Here is a 15,809-nt window from a genome sequence, read left to right on the forward strand (position 1 = left end):
AACTCCTGACCTCAGGCGATCCACCCACCTCGGCCTCCCAAAGTGCTGGGATTACAGGCATGAGCTACCACTCCTGGCCCTAGGCATATTTTTAAGAAGGTCCCTGGTTGAGCTGTCATAGATATTGAGTGAGGATCAGCAGATGTTAGGATCTACAGTGTCCTGAGACCTGTGATCAGAGGCCTGGTTTCCTCAAGAAGTGTGACCCCTATATGAGCTTTAAGGCTGAGCTCTTGGCAAACAACTGTCATCCAGAATTCCCCTGGGCCAGGTCAGTCCCTGTTCTTGTTTCATCTTCAGGCTTCAATTCAGCCACCCAGAGCTCAGCCTGCTGGGATCTGGCACCTCCTGTGAGGCTGTCATGGTATCTGACCCTTGCCTTATCCTGCCCACCTCTGTGATGGGGTCCTGTTTCAACCTGGCATTGCCTACCCATTCCCATCCAACGCTGACAACTCACAGGACCCCTCTGGTCCATATGGGTGAATGCAGAGCCTGACGTGCCCACTTTTGAATGTAATGGCATGCACACCTATTCACACAAATGCACCCCTGTCCAACAGAGCCAGAGAGAAACATTGCTGAGCCAGAGGGACCACTTTTATTAGATTCCAGCAAGACTACTGTACATGTTTCATGCAGATTAAATATGTGTCTTCACTGCCCCTGGGAGGGGAGCACTCTCACTGTCAGCTCCTTCATTGGCATGTCAAGGGGTGAGTATCAAGGGGAGCTCTCAATGTATTCCGTATGGGGGACAGTGGGGATCATGACTCGGGGTAGGGGTGAGACACTAGGTAGCTGAGGGTCCCTGGGACCTTGAGTCTTCAGAGGTTCAGGGACTGCAGGACCTTGGTCCTTTGCTGGTGCTGGCACCAGAGGATCTTGATCCTTCAGAGGCACCGGGATTATAGGAACTTGATTCTTCAGAGGTTCAGGGACTATAGGACCTTGATTCTTTGGAGGCTGTAGGACCATGGACCCTTGATCCTTAACTAGTACTGGGAGAATGGGGTCTTGATTCTTCACAGACTCGGGGACCACAGGACCTTGATTCTTTACAGGTGCCACAACTGCAGAATCGTGAACCTTTGCATGCTCTGGGACCACAACATCTCGATCCTTGACTGGCCCTGAGACCATGGAACCTTGATTCTTTATAAGCTCAGAGACCATGGAACCTTGATTCTTTATGGGTGCTGTGACTATAGGACCTTGATCCTTTAGATGCTCTGGGACCATGGGACCTTGATCCTTGATAGGTGCTGAGACCATAGGACCTTGATCCTTGAAAGGTGCTGAGACCATGGGACCTTGATCCTTGACAGGTGCTGAGACCATGGGACCTTGATCCTTGACAGGTGCTGAGACCATGGGACCTTGATCCTTGACAGGTGCTGAGACCATGGGATCTTGATCCTTGACAGGTGCTGAGACCATGGGACCTTGATCCTTGACAGGTGCTAGGATCATGGGACCTTGATCCTTGACAGGTGCTGGGACCACAGGAGCTTGATTCTTCACAGGCTCAGGAACCCTAGGACTTTGATCCTTCAGAGACTCTGATACTACAGAATCTTGATCCTTAGCTCTTGCTGGAACCATAGGACTTTGATTCTTTGGAGGAACTGGGACCGAGGGACCTTGGTCCTTGACTGGTGCTGAGATAACAGGGCTTTCATTCTTTAAAGGCTCAGGGACCACGTGATCTTGATCCTTGACTGGTAACAGGATCATGGGACCTAGATCCTTCGGAGGCCCTGGGACCACAGAACCTTGCTTCTTCAGAGGCTCTTGGACCATAGGACCTTGACCTTTCAGAAGGCCTGGGACCACAGAACCTTGATCCTTGTCTGGCTCTGTGGCTACAGGACCTTGATTCTTACTTGAATCACTGACGCGTTGACCCAGGCTCCTGCAAAGGAGAGAGAGGTGGTCACTGTAAGAGTAGAGTTCAGGCAGGGACAGGGCAGAGAACAGATTGCCTGATAAGTCTTGGCCTAGTGGAGCCTGGGCTGGGCAGCTCTTGCTGGAGAGCCAGGAGAATCTGATTTCTGTGTTCTTAGTACAGAATGTGGGTGAGGGAGGTGGGTGAGGGGAAGGCACAGGAATCAGTCATTCAGTGTGCTTGCCAATTGATTATAACCTGCACGTGGCACAGGGGGTGGCACTCTGGTGACAATGGCAGTACTATAGCTGGACTCAGAGTCATCCGGTAGGCATCCCAGCAGCCCGTCCACCCCACACTCCATCCAGGTCCCTACTTCTTCTAGGATCACTGGGCCCATCCTGGGAACCCCATCTTAGCTGTCCACCAGATGCCCCCAAAGGCCAGGGCGCTCTTTCCTTGCTCACAGGGACTTCCAGTTCTTTTCCCTCCCTGACTCCCTGACCCCCTTGTTAAGCGCTGACTGCAGGAAGGGGTAAGGGGTCCATGGCATACCAGGAAAGGAAGCAGTAGGAATGCCCTTCTCCCCCTCTTTTGGAAGGGGAAAAGGATTTTATCACTGACATTGTATAGAATGAGCAGCCTGTGGTGATAATAAAAAGCAGGCCAGCTTTTGGTTTTTTGTTATTTGTTTCTGTAGAGATGGCATCTCACTATGTCACCCAGGCTGTTCTCGAGCTCCTGACCTCAAGTGATCCTCCCAGCGGAATAGCTGGACTACAGGCAGCTTTTAGCTTTATTGCTTTAAATTCTCTATAGACAGTGTTCCCCGTGATTGCATGCACCACTCCCACTACCCTCAACCTTTGGTAGGGGACTCACTGGGACTCCCCATTCAGGTAGGGATGGGGCCCTGATCCCCTCACTCCATTCCTACTTCTGGCTCCCTCTGCTCTCCTAAGTCCCTTGCCCTCACCAACTCCAAGGCTCCTGGGCTTACTTCCCTGCAACCAAGAGTCTCAGTCTGTCATCAGAATCCTCAGGCACTGTTCTGTCTGCCTCACTGCGGCCATCTGCCTCATCTGCTGGCCCACACAAACTGTGGAGAACCTGTGACAACACCAGCCCTCAAAGGCAAGCATTGCCACACTTGGACCCGGCCAGCCTGGAGCCCTCTGGTTTACAGTGCACACTCCTTCCTTTCAGGCCACGTTGGAAGTAGCCACTCGAGAGTGGCGTTGCTCAGCAAGTGTCACAGGCCCTTGCACACCTACAACACATTCACTTTCCAAATGGCTCCCTTTCAGAGCTCATTTTGGCAACAGAGCAGCCCTGTGAGGCACACAGGAACAATTTTCTTACCCTTACTTGTCTGGTGAAGGAAATGAGGTTGTGAAAGAACAAGTAATGGGGAAAGTGAGGGACCCCCATAGACTAGCATCTGAGTCCTTCCACTCCTAGAGCCTGGACTCTCCCTTAGCATGCCTGGTGCATGGTAGGTGCTCAATGCCAGGTAGCTATTACTATTACTCTATTTATTGGGTATAATGATATTTACACAGAAATCTATAATGAGTAGAGGTCAGTACGTAGAGCACCTTGTACTATGGTATTATTAGGTAGTATTACGGTTATTTTTATAGTTACTTAGAAGTAAAATTATATATATTTGGACTACTTTTATTCTACTGTGTTGTCCTGATGCAGAAGCTTTTTACTGTATTTAGCACCTTGAGCCACCCATGGACTGGTATCTCTCAGCAGAGTCCACGGCCACATAGGCGGCCTCTCCGTCCACTCCTCCTGGCTGTCCCTGAGCATCACAGTGGAAGGCACCAGGGTGGCTCTCTGGCTTAGCACGACATGGAACACAGGTGCTCTGGCCAGACGGACACAGCTGGCTGCCATCAGTAGGTCCTAAGTGTTTGAGGAGACAGCCAGGCAAGGCCGTGAGAAGCTTGCCTAATCCAAAGGCATTAAAACACCTCCAGTCACTGGTGGCTGGTCAGAGAGGAAAAATAAAAATCAAATTCAGAATAGAACCAAGCAGGAAACCGATTAGGTGTATCCTCTTAGACTGTGAGGCGACCTGGGTGGTGTCCTCCCAACAGGGTGATGAAGCTGAGAAGAGACAAAAGCAAAAAAAGGGGCTGAACCCCATCTCAGGGGCTTGGGCTGCAGAACCTATCCCAAGGGCAGGACATGGGCCTGGAGTCTCCTGCTGGCACAGAGGTCACAAAGAAAGCCAGCCCTGCAGCCTGGTCCAGGAAGCACATTTCCCTGGATATTTACAGCATTGGATCCTGTGCCAGGTACCAAATTTATGTTTATTGGGCGCTTGTGTTTAATGAGCCAGCTGTGAGCTAACCTCAACTTTGCATGGATACATAACCCCATATTGCTTTGGTTAGAAAACTTTTCTTTAGTGAGTGTCTTTAATTGTGGGAAGGTTATAATTAAGATTAGGAATGATGAATTAAATCAAATCCCCAATATTACTTTTTTGGTATTAAGTTTAGGAAAAAGCCTGTAATCACAGCACTTTGGGAGGCCGAGGTGGGCAGATCACCCGAGGTAAGGAGTTTGAGATCAGCCTGACTAACATGGTGAAACACCATCTCTACTAAAAATACAAAAATTAGTTGGGTGTGCTGGCAGACACCTGTAGTCCCACTGCTCAGGAGGCTGAGGTGGGAGAATCATTTGAGCCCAGGAGGTGGACGTGGCAGTGAGCTGAGATTTCGCCACTGCGCTCTAACCTGGGTGACACAGTGAGGCACTGTCTCGAGTTAAAAAAAAAAAAAGAAAAAAGTTTAGGAAAAATATGCATAGATTTAGTTCAAAAGTATTTGTAATATTTAAGATAATTTAGCATATTAGAATATCTAACAGATTAGCTTTGTAATCCCAATATAACATGTGTAATGGAATAAGTAAATTTAGACTTATAACTTAAAGCTGAAAGATATGACAGTTTTACAGTTTTTTAAGACAATGATGGAACTTTTATGGCAAGTCATTGGTCACCATATTTTTAATCTTAATTTATTAAAAATTATTTATAATTTAATTTATATTTAGGGTAATTGAACTAAGCTATAATATCCTCCTTAAAAGAGATTGTTACATTTTACTAGGTTTTTGATTTTTGTTACTTTTTATTAAGCGTTCACTTTTAAAATCCAAGCAGTCTGGATAGTTTTTCTATGCACGAAACTGCACTCAAGGGTGCCATGAAATCCTCACTGACATTGACTGGTCCTCGCTTTGGTCCACAGTTGCCTGCCAGTCTCCCATCTGTAAAATGCCCACCTCCTCCAGTGAGACTGGTGAGAATGAGGCAAAGCCACCCCCTCAGGTTGGAAGCCGGTTTGTGGCTTGGGGAGCAGAAGCAGGCTGCATTCGGCCCACTCAGGCCACAGGCCAGCTGTCCTTGGGCATGGCCCAACCTGCACAACCAAATCTGGGGCCCTGGGTCAGCAGCACATATTCTCAAGACAGCATATGCCTCAGGCGCCTTCTCCCGCCTGTGTACCCTGAAAGCACCAGCCTCTCAGAAACTACAATAACCTGCTGGGCCTATCTTGGCTTCTGTGCTGCTTATTGCCTGAAAGGTCTTGGGCAATTGCTCAACCACAACAGACCTCAGTTTCCCTGCCTATAAAGTGGGGATAAGAATTTAAATTTCAGGGATTATTACAACAGAAGATATTGCGAGGCAGGCATCTGCAACCATAATTCTTGATATTTTCAGCATGCTTGGACAGTACACAGATAAGTCCACTATTGTAATAACTGTGATGCAGGTTACTAAATGCTCACGCATCTGTTACCTTATGTCATTTGCCCCTCACAGCAGTCCTGGGGGAACCCCACTTTCCTTGCATCATCCTCTCATGCTGTTTTGCACACTGCCAGCCAGGGCTGTGTTGTTTCTGCTGTTTCTGCTTCACCCACTCTTCTGTGTCAAAGCCCTGCCCGTCCTTGAAGCCTCGGCTCAGCTCCCACCTCCTCCCTGGTCTTCCTGCCTGTGTCTCTCCACACTAATTTCTTTTGCATCCCAGCTGCAGCACCATCTCACAGTCTCTCTCTCCACCTCCTCACATATCCCAACTGGAGGCCAGGCTCTCCTGCTAAATAGCGAGCGCCCTGAAGGCAGGGGCCGACCTTCTTGCCTGCAGCCCCAATTCCCAGCATAGTATCTGAAACAAAGAAGGCAAAATGGAAAGTTTTAAAAGTTATTGTTGCTGAAAGCTGGTTCATCCTCTATTCCCTGGCCCCTGCCAGAAACTCGAATTCATCCTTAATACCTCCCTTTCCCTCAAAACCCTTACCTCACCCATCAGGTCCCATTGATTTCAGCTCCTAACATTTATCCTTGAATATTCCCACTTCTTTCCCTCCCTCCCTTCCCCTGCCACCTGCTATGCCATCATCTCCTTGGACCACTGTCACAGCCTCCTAACTGGTGTCCCCTGTTCCAGCTATCCTTGCTCTCCACCAATCCATTCTTCATATAGAAATCAGAATGATCTCTTAAGAGAGCAAACCTGATCCTGTTTATAGGATCCTGTTTACCCTGCTTACAACCCTTCAGTAACTTCTCCTGGCACCAAGAATAAAGAAAATCTGTTACACTGCTCCACCTAGCTGGCCAATCTACCCACTTCCTTACCCCTCCGCCCTTCCCCTTCCTGCCTTCCCTGGCTCTCTGTGCCCAGTGTTCTGTTCCTTCAACATGCCATGCTCCTTCCCATTTTACAGCTTTTGCACATGCTGCCGTCTGCTCCTGGAATATTCTCTTGTTCCCTCTTCACCTGGCTAGTGCCTACTCAGCCGCCATCACTCAGCTCACTGAAGCACCGCCCTGGGAAGCCTTCCACGGACCCCACAGTCATGGCCAGCCCCCTGCTACAGGCTCTCCCAGTCCCTGGCACTTGCTTTGCTGTCTTCTCTCAGCTAATTCCTTGTGTTCTTTTGGAATACAAGGAGGGCAGGGACCATGTCAGTTTCACACATCATTGCGTCCTCTGTACTTTAAATAAACAGTAGCTGAATCCCGGTAGGTTCTGACTTAATACTTGAATGACTAAATAAACAAGGGACTCTTCTGTGACAGGCTCCGTCCTACAAAACTTAATGTTCCAAGTTTATATGAGACATCTTGTCTTAGACACTTCCTTTTCTGGCCTTCTTCCTGTTTCCATGGAGACAGGCAATGCCTCCTGAGTTCACACACTGACATTGGATTGATGCTTCCCAGAGTCTAGAAGCAGGATTACTGAGACCTGCCCTCAACTGGATGGGGAAAGGGCTTCATTCTCCCCCACTGATTCCTGCCCTTGCACATGATTCCAGTCCTATAATCCACTCACGTGGTTTTTTTCTTCCCAGATTGACTCCTGTTGCACCATCAAAGCAGCCCACAGCTGCAGCAGCGCTCCTGGTATAGGGCTCCATTCAGAAAGCAGGGAACCTATGGACCCTGCCCTCCAGGGGAAGTGTGGGAGTGTGGGGCAGTGTGGAAATGCCTCGAGGATGAAAGAAACTGAGCAATAACTATGGGCCAGGCTCGGTGCCAGCTGTTTTAATATATATTGTTTCTCATGATGTAAAAAGCAACCTGCTGAAGAGACAGTGGATTGACTGGGCCTGAGGCCAGAAGAACTGGGTTCGAATGCGAATCCAACCCCTTCCTAGCCATGGGATGGCATCAGGGACACACATCTCCAGGCCTCAGTTTCCTTATCTATAAAAGGAACTTAGAAGGTCCACCTTGTAGCTTATATAAATGCTCATGGCATGACCCCTGGAATACAGGTGATGTTTAGCAAATGTTAATTCCAAAGGGGGAGTTGGTGATCTGTTCCAATTGTCTGGCTCCACAGATGGAAACTTGGCCCAGAATGGACAAGTGACTCTCCCACAGCCACACAGCTAATGGATAGCAGGCCCAGGACTAAACATGGGCCTTTCAACACCTCAGTGGGAGGGTGGAAGAGACAAGGACGAGACAGGGTGATTCCAGCTCTGTTCCCTTGCTGCCTGCCTCCATGGGCACCATACACGTGCTCCTGATTCTTAGACACAAACAAAGCTCCTAGCACAGCAATGGGAAATGCAGCCGCCAAGGGGGATTGCCAAGGAAACCGTCTTTGAAAGGCTCATTATTCTTATGAAGAATCTGCAGGAGACAGGAGTTCTCAAAACAACACTCACTCCGCCTCTCTCCCCAACAGGACTCTGTGGGAGCTTCTCTTTTAGTAATTATCCTGTTGTTTGGTAATTATCTGCCTCTCCTGCCAGCCCGTGGGACTGTGTTTTGTTGTTCTTTGCATCACGAGCATCTAGCACAGGGTCTGGCTCATCGTAGTACCTGGCAGATACTGGCAGGAAAAACACATGGCTGGGGTAGCTTCTTCTCTTTATTCTCTTTTAATTTTTTCTCTTTTATCCATTCACTCAAGAAATCTACTGAGACCCTGCTCTGTGTCAGGCCCTCACTGGGGACACAGAAGTGCATGATACCTGAGCCCTGACTGGGAGAAGGAACTCCTAGAGTGAGGCAGGAGACAGACCTGTAAACACACACCACAAACGTGACGCCACCACCCAGTACAGGCACCGCCACCAAGCTGGGCCCTAAGCCTTATCGGCCTGTGTCTCTTCAAACCAGAGAGGCTCAAAGGTCTTATTAGGGGCCAAGCTGTCGCTTTGTTGGAGAAGTCCTCCCTCTCTATTCCACAAAAGCACAACTCCACAAGCCAAATCAAAGGCACCCAGAGCTGGAAGGACAGACTGCTGGGCTGCAGGTCTCCTGAGCCTCTGCTGCAATCTCCCTGGCAGGTGGCAACCCAGCCACTGCTCGCACTGCCTGGGGTGGGCTGCAGATGCCTGGTGAGGCAGCCTCCTCCTCGGTGGCCACTGGTTAGACCTGAGCAGAAGCCTGCATGACAGTCAGCTCCACTCCTTCCTATCGCTGCACTGATCCCTCTTTTGCACTCTGGGGCCACCCTTCTAGGGAACGCCCTGCTGGCTGCCCCAGGACAGCCTTTTGGGTATTGAAGGGGGCAGCAGTTGGGTCCGTATCCCTGGCTTCTCCAGGTAATGCATGCCCCACACAGCTCAGACTTGGTTCCCAGAGCCCTCACCTCCCAACTGCCCTCCTCACAGTGTCTCAGCTGGCTCTGTTCCTTGGAAAGTACAGCTCCAGAACCGAAAGCCATTTTGTAGGCGTGGTCTCCACACAGGACACACCTCCCCTGCCCTGGAGTCTATACCTCCAATGATCAGCCTCAGCAGCTCTAGCTTTAACGGTGCTGGCTGCCCAAACACCGCCCCTCCCCATCCGCCTAGCAAACCCCTTCTCCAGGACTGAAGAATCAGTTCTGAGACCATTTCCTCAGTGAAACAACCTCTGAGCCTCTACTGCCTTCTGTGTTCCCGCAGTGCCCCCACCCCCACCTTGGCAGCAGCCCCTATCAGATCAGCTTCAATAGTTTTGTAGCTGCCTCTCTAAACTGGGCAGTTTCAGGCCAGGGACCGTGCCTGTCTCATCGCTCTTTCCCTCACTCCCTCCCCTCATCTCCTCTCTCTCTTCCCTGCCTCTCTTGCCTCCTTCCGTACTTCCACAAGCATTTACTAAATGCCTGCTATGCGCCAGGCCATCGCATATAATGCAGAACCAGGGATCACTAGCTTAGGGTTGGCACGTAGTAGGAGGCCTACTTTCTCAAGTTTTAAAATAGCTCACACAAGGTCAAATTCTAACAACCACGTTTACATGACATAAAAATGTTTTCCTATTTTTAACTGCCTTAGCACTCTTTTTGTCCCTCCAAAGGATAAGATCTCTTTAAGGTTTCTGAGAGAACTTTACATGCAATGAGACATTTGATTCCCACAACAGCAGTGTCACCCAGGCAGACAGAAAGCCCTCACCTCGCCTTCCAGAAGCGAAAACACAGCGCAGAAGGTGGAAGTTGCCCAAGGTCGTGTAGTGAGTTCTGGCAAAGTCAGGACCTTAATAGAAGAGCTCTTTCCTATCTACAACATCCCTCATGGTGGGATACAGAGATACAGAGATTCCAAATTTGTCTGCAGATGTCTGGACTGGCCTGGGCTTGAGATGACTGACTGGCTCTGGCTGGGGCGAATGACTTCTGTAGTTCCCAGCTCAGAGCCCCCAGCTGCATCTCCTTAGAGAGTTGCCCCTCTAGGCCCAACAACCTGGCTGGCTGCTCCCACCACACAGCACCCCCACCCCCCACGTTTACTTCCTAGCATTTGGCAGACTCTGGAAAAGAAGATCTTAGCCCCAGAAAGCAGTGGCATCCTGCCTAAGAGTGCCCAACCACATTCACACCTGGAAGCCCTACCTGTGCAGCTGCCAATCAGTCTACCAGCCCAGGACCACGCTGAGTCCGTCAGGTGTGGCTCATCACCACAGAAACACCAGCTAGGCCCACAGTTAGGAGAATGGCTGCCTCCACAAGACTTAATCCTGGACCAGGGGCTGGAGGGAGTGGAATGTGTAGATCAAACTCAGCATCTGTGACCTTCTTGTGACTCATTTTCCATAGACAAGTGTATGGAGAGTCACTGAAGGCTTCAGAGCAAGCGAGGGACAGAGGAGGAGGCTGCTGCTTTAGGGCACGCACATCTTTACAACAGGAATCCTACAGACAGTCCCAAGTGCTGGACAGGGAATGGGTTTAAGGGTCACCCAAACCTGGGTTCACCTCCTGGCTCACCACTTACAAGTTGTGTGACTTTGTTCTTTCATCACCCAGTTCTGATTTCTTTATCTGTAAATGGGAGTGACACCCACGGACTCTCTAACCTTACTGTGAGGATTAAGTGAGATGAAGCGTGTAAAGGCCAAGTAAAGGTTCATTTCCTCCCCAAAGGCTGTGGCAACTCTGCATTTTTCAAAAGTTGCTTCAAGATTTGGGGCAAGTTCCTGGTTCAGGTCTTTCCCTGCCACTCTGGGTTCCCACCAGGCAGGCATGTTCTTCTAAAGTACAGGGAAATGGTTGCACTGGGTGGGTAGGTGGCTAGGTAGTTATGTTTTCTGCGTGGTTGTTTACCTATTTATTTTTGCCGTTGTTAAATACCTTTTCTGGATTTGGCCTGCTAACTAGAACTAAATAAATTTCCAATTGTATGACACATATTTTTAAAAGCATTCTACGTTGTTTTAGCACCAAGAAGGCAAAGTCAAAGGCACAGTGGATTGTCCCAGTGGGCTGCCAGGAATCTGATAATTCTGCTAATGACCCTTTTTGAAATGTAAAATGTTGGACTAAGGCAGCACTCAATTTTTGTCTAACTATACTCCTGGAAACTTGCAAATCAATCATTGTCTTCCCCCACCCCCATCTAAAGCAAAGGATCGGATCTTGAGCAATTAATCAAAACTGGTTTCCTGTGTCCAGAGGGGATCAATTCCAAATGAATGTGGAATTGCAGACATGGATCTGCACCAGGTGATTTATGGGGTGTGCTTAGAGAGCAGGGGCCAGATGAAGGGCTGGAGGACGGGAGGAGGCAGCAAATTTAAGACCAACACTAGGTGGTCTTAATCTCAGGCCATTCTGTGGTAGAAGGAGTGGATTTACCTTGTGTAGCTCCAGCTACCCTGCAGCTGGGGACCAAGGGCAGTAAGTAACTGGGAAGCTGTTGTCAGCAAAATTACCCATAACATAAGCTATTGGCAAGGGCGTTGCATATTCCAGTTTGCAGAGGACTTTTGCATGCCTCAAAGCCACGAGGCCCTCACAGCCTGCCTGTGAATCAGGTATCCCTTGCTATCAGAGCTCTTGCCACTTGCTATCCTGAACTCTGGAAACAAACAGATTGAAATAACATGTTATCTCTTGCTGGCCAAATTCTTACTTCCTGAATTTGGGAACCAAATATATTTGGAGAGTGATGGATATTTGCATTATTGTTATCTGTTGGAGGCTTCTGCAAGTTAAGTTAAGGTTCGTTAAGGTCACACAGCTAGTAAATAGTAGAGCTTGGATTTAGAACCAGGCCTGTTGGTTGTAATTCTTGCCTGGAATTAGACATGCCTGTGAAATGTGTGGTGGTGGGGAGGGTCTCATCACCCTAGAGTTAGGAGTCCTGCACTGAGCAGGGAGTGGGATTGGCCCATCTCTTGCATTACTCTGTAACAAGAGCCCAAGATTTTATGAAATCCAGACTGTTTAGAAAAAGTGGCTAGCTAAAGTACAGAGGTATGCAGGCCTGAACAGAGGTCAGCCAGTGTAAAACCAGCCAGTGACTGCTCTCTGCTCCGCAGTTGCTGTGACTTCTCACAAAACTGCCCCTTTCATGGGAGCAGGGACTGTTATTAGGCAGAGAAGAGCCTTGTGGAGGCACCATGGTGAATGTGGAGGCGGATGGTGAATATCATCGTTCATTCACTCACTCACTCATGTTTCATTCAACGAGCCCTTTAGAAGACACTCTCTATGGTAGGCTTTGGGCCAGGAGCTAGGGCTACAAACAGAGAGACCTTGCCCTGGGGGAGCAGGGTCTAGTAGGTGGGACACACACAAGAGCGGATGACACAGTACATGTGGCATCATGAAGACACACAGAGGGCAGCTTACCCAGCTTGGGAGGTGCGGGAAAGGCTTCCTGGAGCTGTCCCCTGAGCGGAGTCTTGAAGGATGAGTTAGCCAGGTGAAGAAGCAGGAGAAGGGCATTCTGGGCAGGTGGACAGCGAGGGTAAAGGCATGGAGGTGAGAAGCAGCATGGTGCACCGAGGGAACACGAAGCTTCTGCGCCACGAGGAGCCCACGGATGGTTTAAAGCAGGGGTGACATGGTCAGATTTGCATAAAGATCCCTCTAGCAGCTTAAACCAGTAGCAAGCAGTGGCAGTAACTTAAATCTCAGCATCTGAAGCTCTCTTGGACCCACATAAGAGTTCTGGGGCCATCTGTTGAGATCACTATATACAATGCCAGGTTAACAAGTAATTGAGGCCCACTTACATGAGGACAAGGGACAGAAATGTAAGCTCAATTCCACTGGCTGAACTAAAATGCTCAAAATGCAGTCTCAAATCCAATACTCATATACCGCAGATAATAATGGATACCAGTTTTATCTTGGTAACTCCAGGACTGAGTATATTTCGTATGAATGAAGCATCTGCTGGACCATTCTGCATTTAGTAACCTACATTGCAGTCACCCAGGCAAGCCAGTACCAAAAGGAGAAAAACTGTGTATTGGCTGTGATGATTGGTCAGTAGAGTCAGGACATCTGAGCCACACATGTAAAGATCTGACCCCATTCTTATTTTCCCTCAGTTTATATCTAGGTCCCAGTATTTAAAGAGGGTACTGGGCAAGGCTGCTGGAGGACCTGGAATGGCCCAGCCAGAGTGTGGCACTGTGGGGTGCGGGTTTCGTTTTTATTGGGGGTCCCACTTGTCTGAAACCTGATTCTTTTCAGGCCAGCCCAGTCTCCTTCAGGTGAGAGGAAGAGACAGCATGCTACGGAGCTGGAAGCCGAGATTCCAGTGTTTCCTCCATCCTCCAAGCCTCACCAAACTGGCAGGTGCCTCCTCCTCTTTGAGCTTCCCTTTCTTCCCTGTTACCTGGGCCAACACCTGCCCCATAACATTGGGAGGGTTCAGTGGAATGGTACAGAAAGAAATGCTTTGTAAGCAATGCATACATAGAAACTGTTAGAATATTATCATTTAGGTCTGTGGACTCAAGGTAATTCAATAGCTGTAATTCTTTAAAGGCAGTCTTCTTAAGACAGTTTACCTCAATCAGTTTCATGTATTACTCACAGCTAAGTATATACCTATCTACCGGAAAGTGGACATGTACCTTTCAAGCACTCTAAAGGGAGGGGAAGGGTGTGAAGTGACACATTTAGTGTCCTCCATGGGTTCCCTACAGCCCTCAAGTCATTCATCCTCACTCTGCTCCTCCGAGGGGAGTACCAGTCTCCCCATTTTCAGAGGAGGACACTAATGCTCCAGGAGGTTGGCGAGAGGCACAGGGTTGCATGGCAGCACTGATTTCCACCCACAAACCTTATAAATGCCTAAGTGCACTGTCCATGGTAGCCAGTGTTCATAGGACAAATAACACAAGATGTAATGATGTTAATTCTAGATCTCCCTGTTACGGGAATTCTAAGATGGTCTAAGTGTTATGAGGATACACACATCAAATTGCAGTGGGGTGGAAGTGGGGTTGGACCACATGCCTGGTTCTGCGAGAGTGGAGTCTGGGCTCCCTTTGTTTGAAATAGCTGTCTTTCCTGTTTCAGTGGCCTTGGCTGCCCCAGCTGCTGTCCTAGCCCTGCTGGCTCCAGGTGGTGCTAGGGGTGGAGCCTTGCTTTAACACAGACGGTCCACAGGTTACATCCTGAAAGAAACTTCTGTTCCTATGGTCATGAAAATGTGAACAGCTTTCAGACATGTTAGCAGTAAGAGGAGCTTTAAACCACAGTGACACATTAAAGGAGTCCACAGCCTTTGTGAAATGGGACTTGACACTCCTCAAATCTATGAGAAACAGGTTGTAAATTTTTAAACCCTAGTGAAAGAGGGAAGAATTTCACAAAGAACACACAAGAAATACATTTAGAACTAACTTAGCAACAAATGACCTATTTTGAAAATAGGGGGCTGGTTTGAATTTCGTTTGTTTGCCGTTTCGGGGAGGCAATGCAAGTCATGGGTTATAGTTCGCCTCCTGGGGCTCTGGGCAGCAGAGGGGAGCAAGGTGGGAACCACAGGCGGAAGAGCCTCTGGGGGAGCCCTAAGCATGTGGGCAGCACTGATATAGCTGGTAAGTGCCTTCCTGCCTCCTCCATTGTCCAATGCTTGTCCTTCTCACACTCTTAGGTTACTCACAGTGTTTTCATATGTGTGCTTTTCCGTGTCTTTTTCTCTCTGTGCCGCTATTTCTACCTCTCTACTTCTCGCCTGTGTTTCTTACCACCTCTCTCAATCCCCGTGTTGTCTCTCTCTCAAAAGAGAGCTTAATAATATACTTTTATTTATTTGTTTTAGTTCTTCAACAGCTTTTATGTTTTCTGCCTCATACAAAAGTAGGCAGGTGGGTGGGCTGTTTTCTTTTCATTTAGAAAACAAATACATATGGCTTTTTATTTATACCACCCATGATTGATTTCTATCCCTGCCTCCCTCAAAACTCAGCAATCAGGTCCAGCAATAGAAGTCTACCCTAGGGCTCCTAGCTTAGAGCAAGAGAGGATCTGTGGTGTTGCCTGACACGTAGCAAGTGAAGAAAGCAGGACAGGAGAGCATGCAGGGGTGTGGGTGCCATCTGGGCGTATGGAAATGGAGATCCCCGTTAGCAGCCGCCCCCTCCCATGCACCAGGCCTCTCCACTATGAGCTCTGCCACTCTCCAGCCTGTGCTGTGACCCTCCCGAGGGAGCTATCCCCCAGAACCTGAGTTCATCTGGTGTTTAGCAGCCTCCCTTCCGACCTGTGCTTGGGCAGACCCCTCTGTTTGGCATGCCTCGGCCACCCCCGGCTCTGTTCACCTGGTCAACACCTACCCATCGCCGAAGTCCTCCCTGATCCATGGAACAGCCTAGAATGGCCTCCTCCTTCATGCCCCACTGTGATCAGAGGCGGGGTCTCAGTCATCCTGGTTTCCCTAGTGCCCAGCACAGTGCCTGGCACATGATAGGTATTCAATCAACATATGTTGGAAAAATAGAGTATAACATATTTGCCTTCCACTTTACCAGAAGGACAACAAAGTGGGCAAACTTGGTCCTGGCTTTCAGGTTCCCACCCAGCCCCCCTACTTTTCCATTTCTAGACTTGCTCCCTGCGGTGCTCTGCCCTTACATATCCACACCCCAGGGGCTTTCCAGGGGCTCCCTCTGCCACAAAACCTTCTGCGA

The 15,809-nt window shown here is 49.1% G+C and overlaps 1 protein-coding gene across 2 annotated transcripts in view; it reads right to left on the reverse strand.

Annotated features, from left to right (window-relative positions):
• Positions 1 to 582: 582 nt before the first annotated feature.
• Positions 583 to 15,809, reverse strand: part of MAP6 (microtubule associated protein 6) — an 84,313-nt gene continuing 69,086 nt past the window's right edge. The window contains exons 4-5 of one of the 2 annotated variants that reach the window (XM_032259102.1): positions 1,314 to 1,915; positions 583 to 1,280 (exon numbers count right to left, since the gene is read on the reverse strand). In XM_032259102.1, the coding sequence (XP_032114993.1) occupies positions 724 to 1,280; positions 1,314 to 1,915 (1,159 nt within the window). In that variant the 3' untranslated portion in view covers positions 583 to 723. Of the gene's footprint in view, positions 1,916 to 15,809 lie in introns of both variants that reach the window. The other variant, XM_032259101.1, reaches the window with a different exon arrangement.

The sequence above is a fragment of the Sapajus apella genome, unplaced genomic scaffold (assembly GCF_009761245.1).
Source record: "Sapajus apella isolate SASKATOON/1434 unplaced genomic scaffold, GSC_monkey_1.0 scaffold106, whole genome shotgun sequence".
Classification (NCBI taxonomy): domain Eukaryota; kingdom Metazoa; phylum Chordata; class Mammalia; order Primates; family Cebidae; genus Sapajus; species Sapajus apella.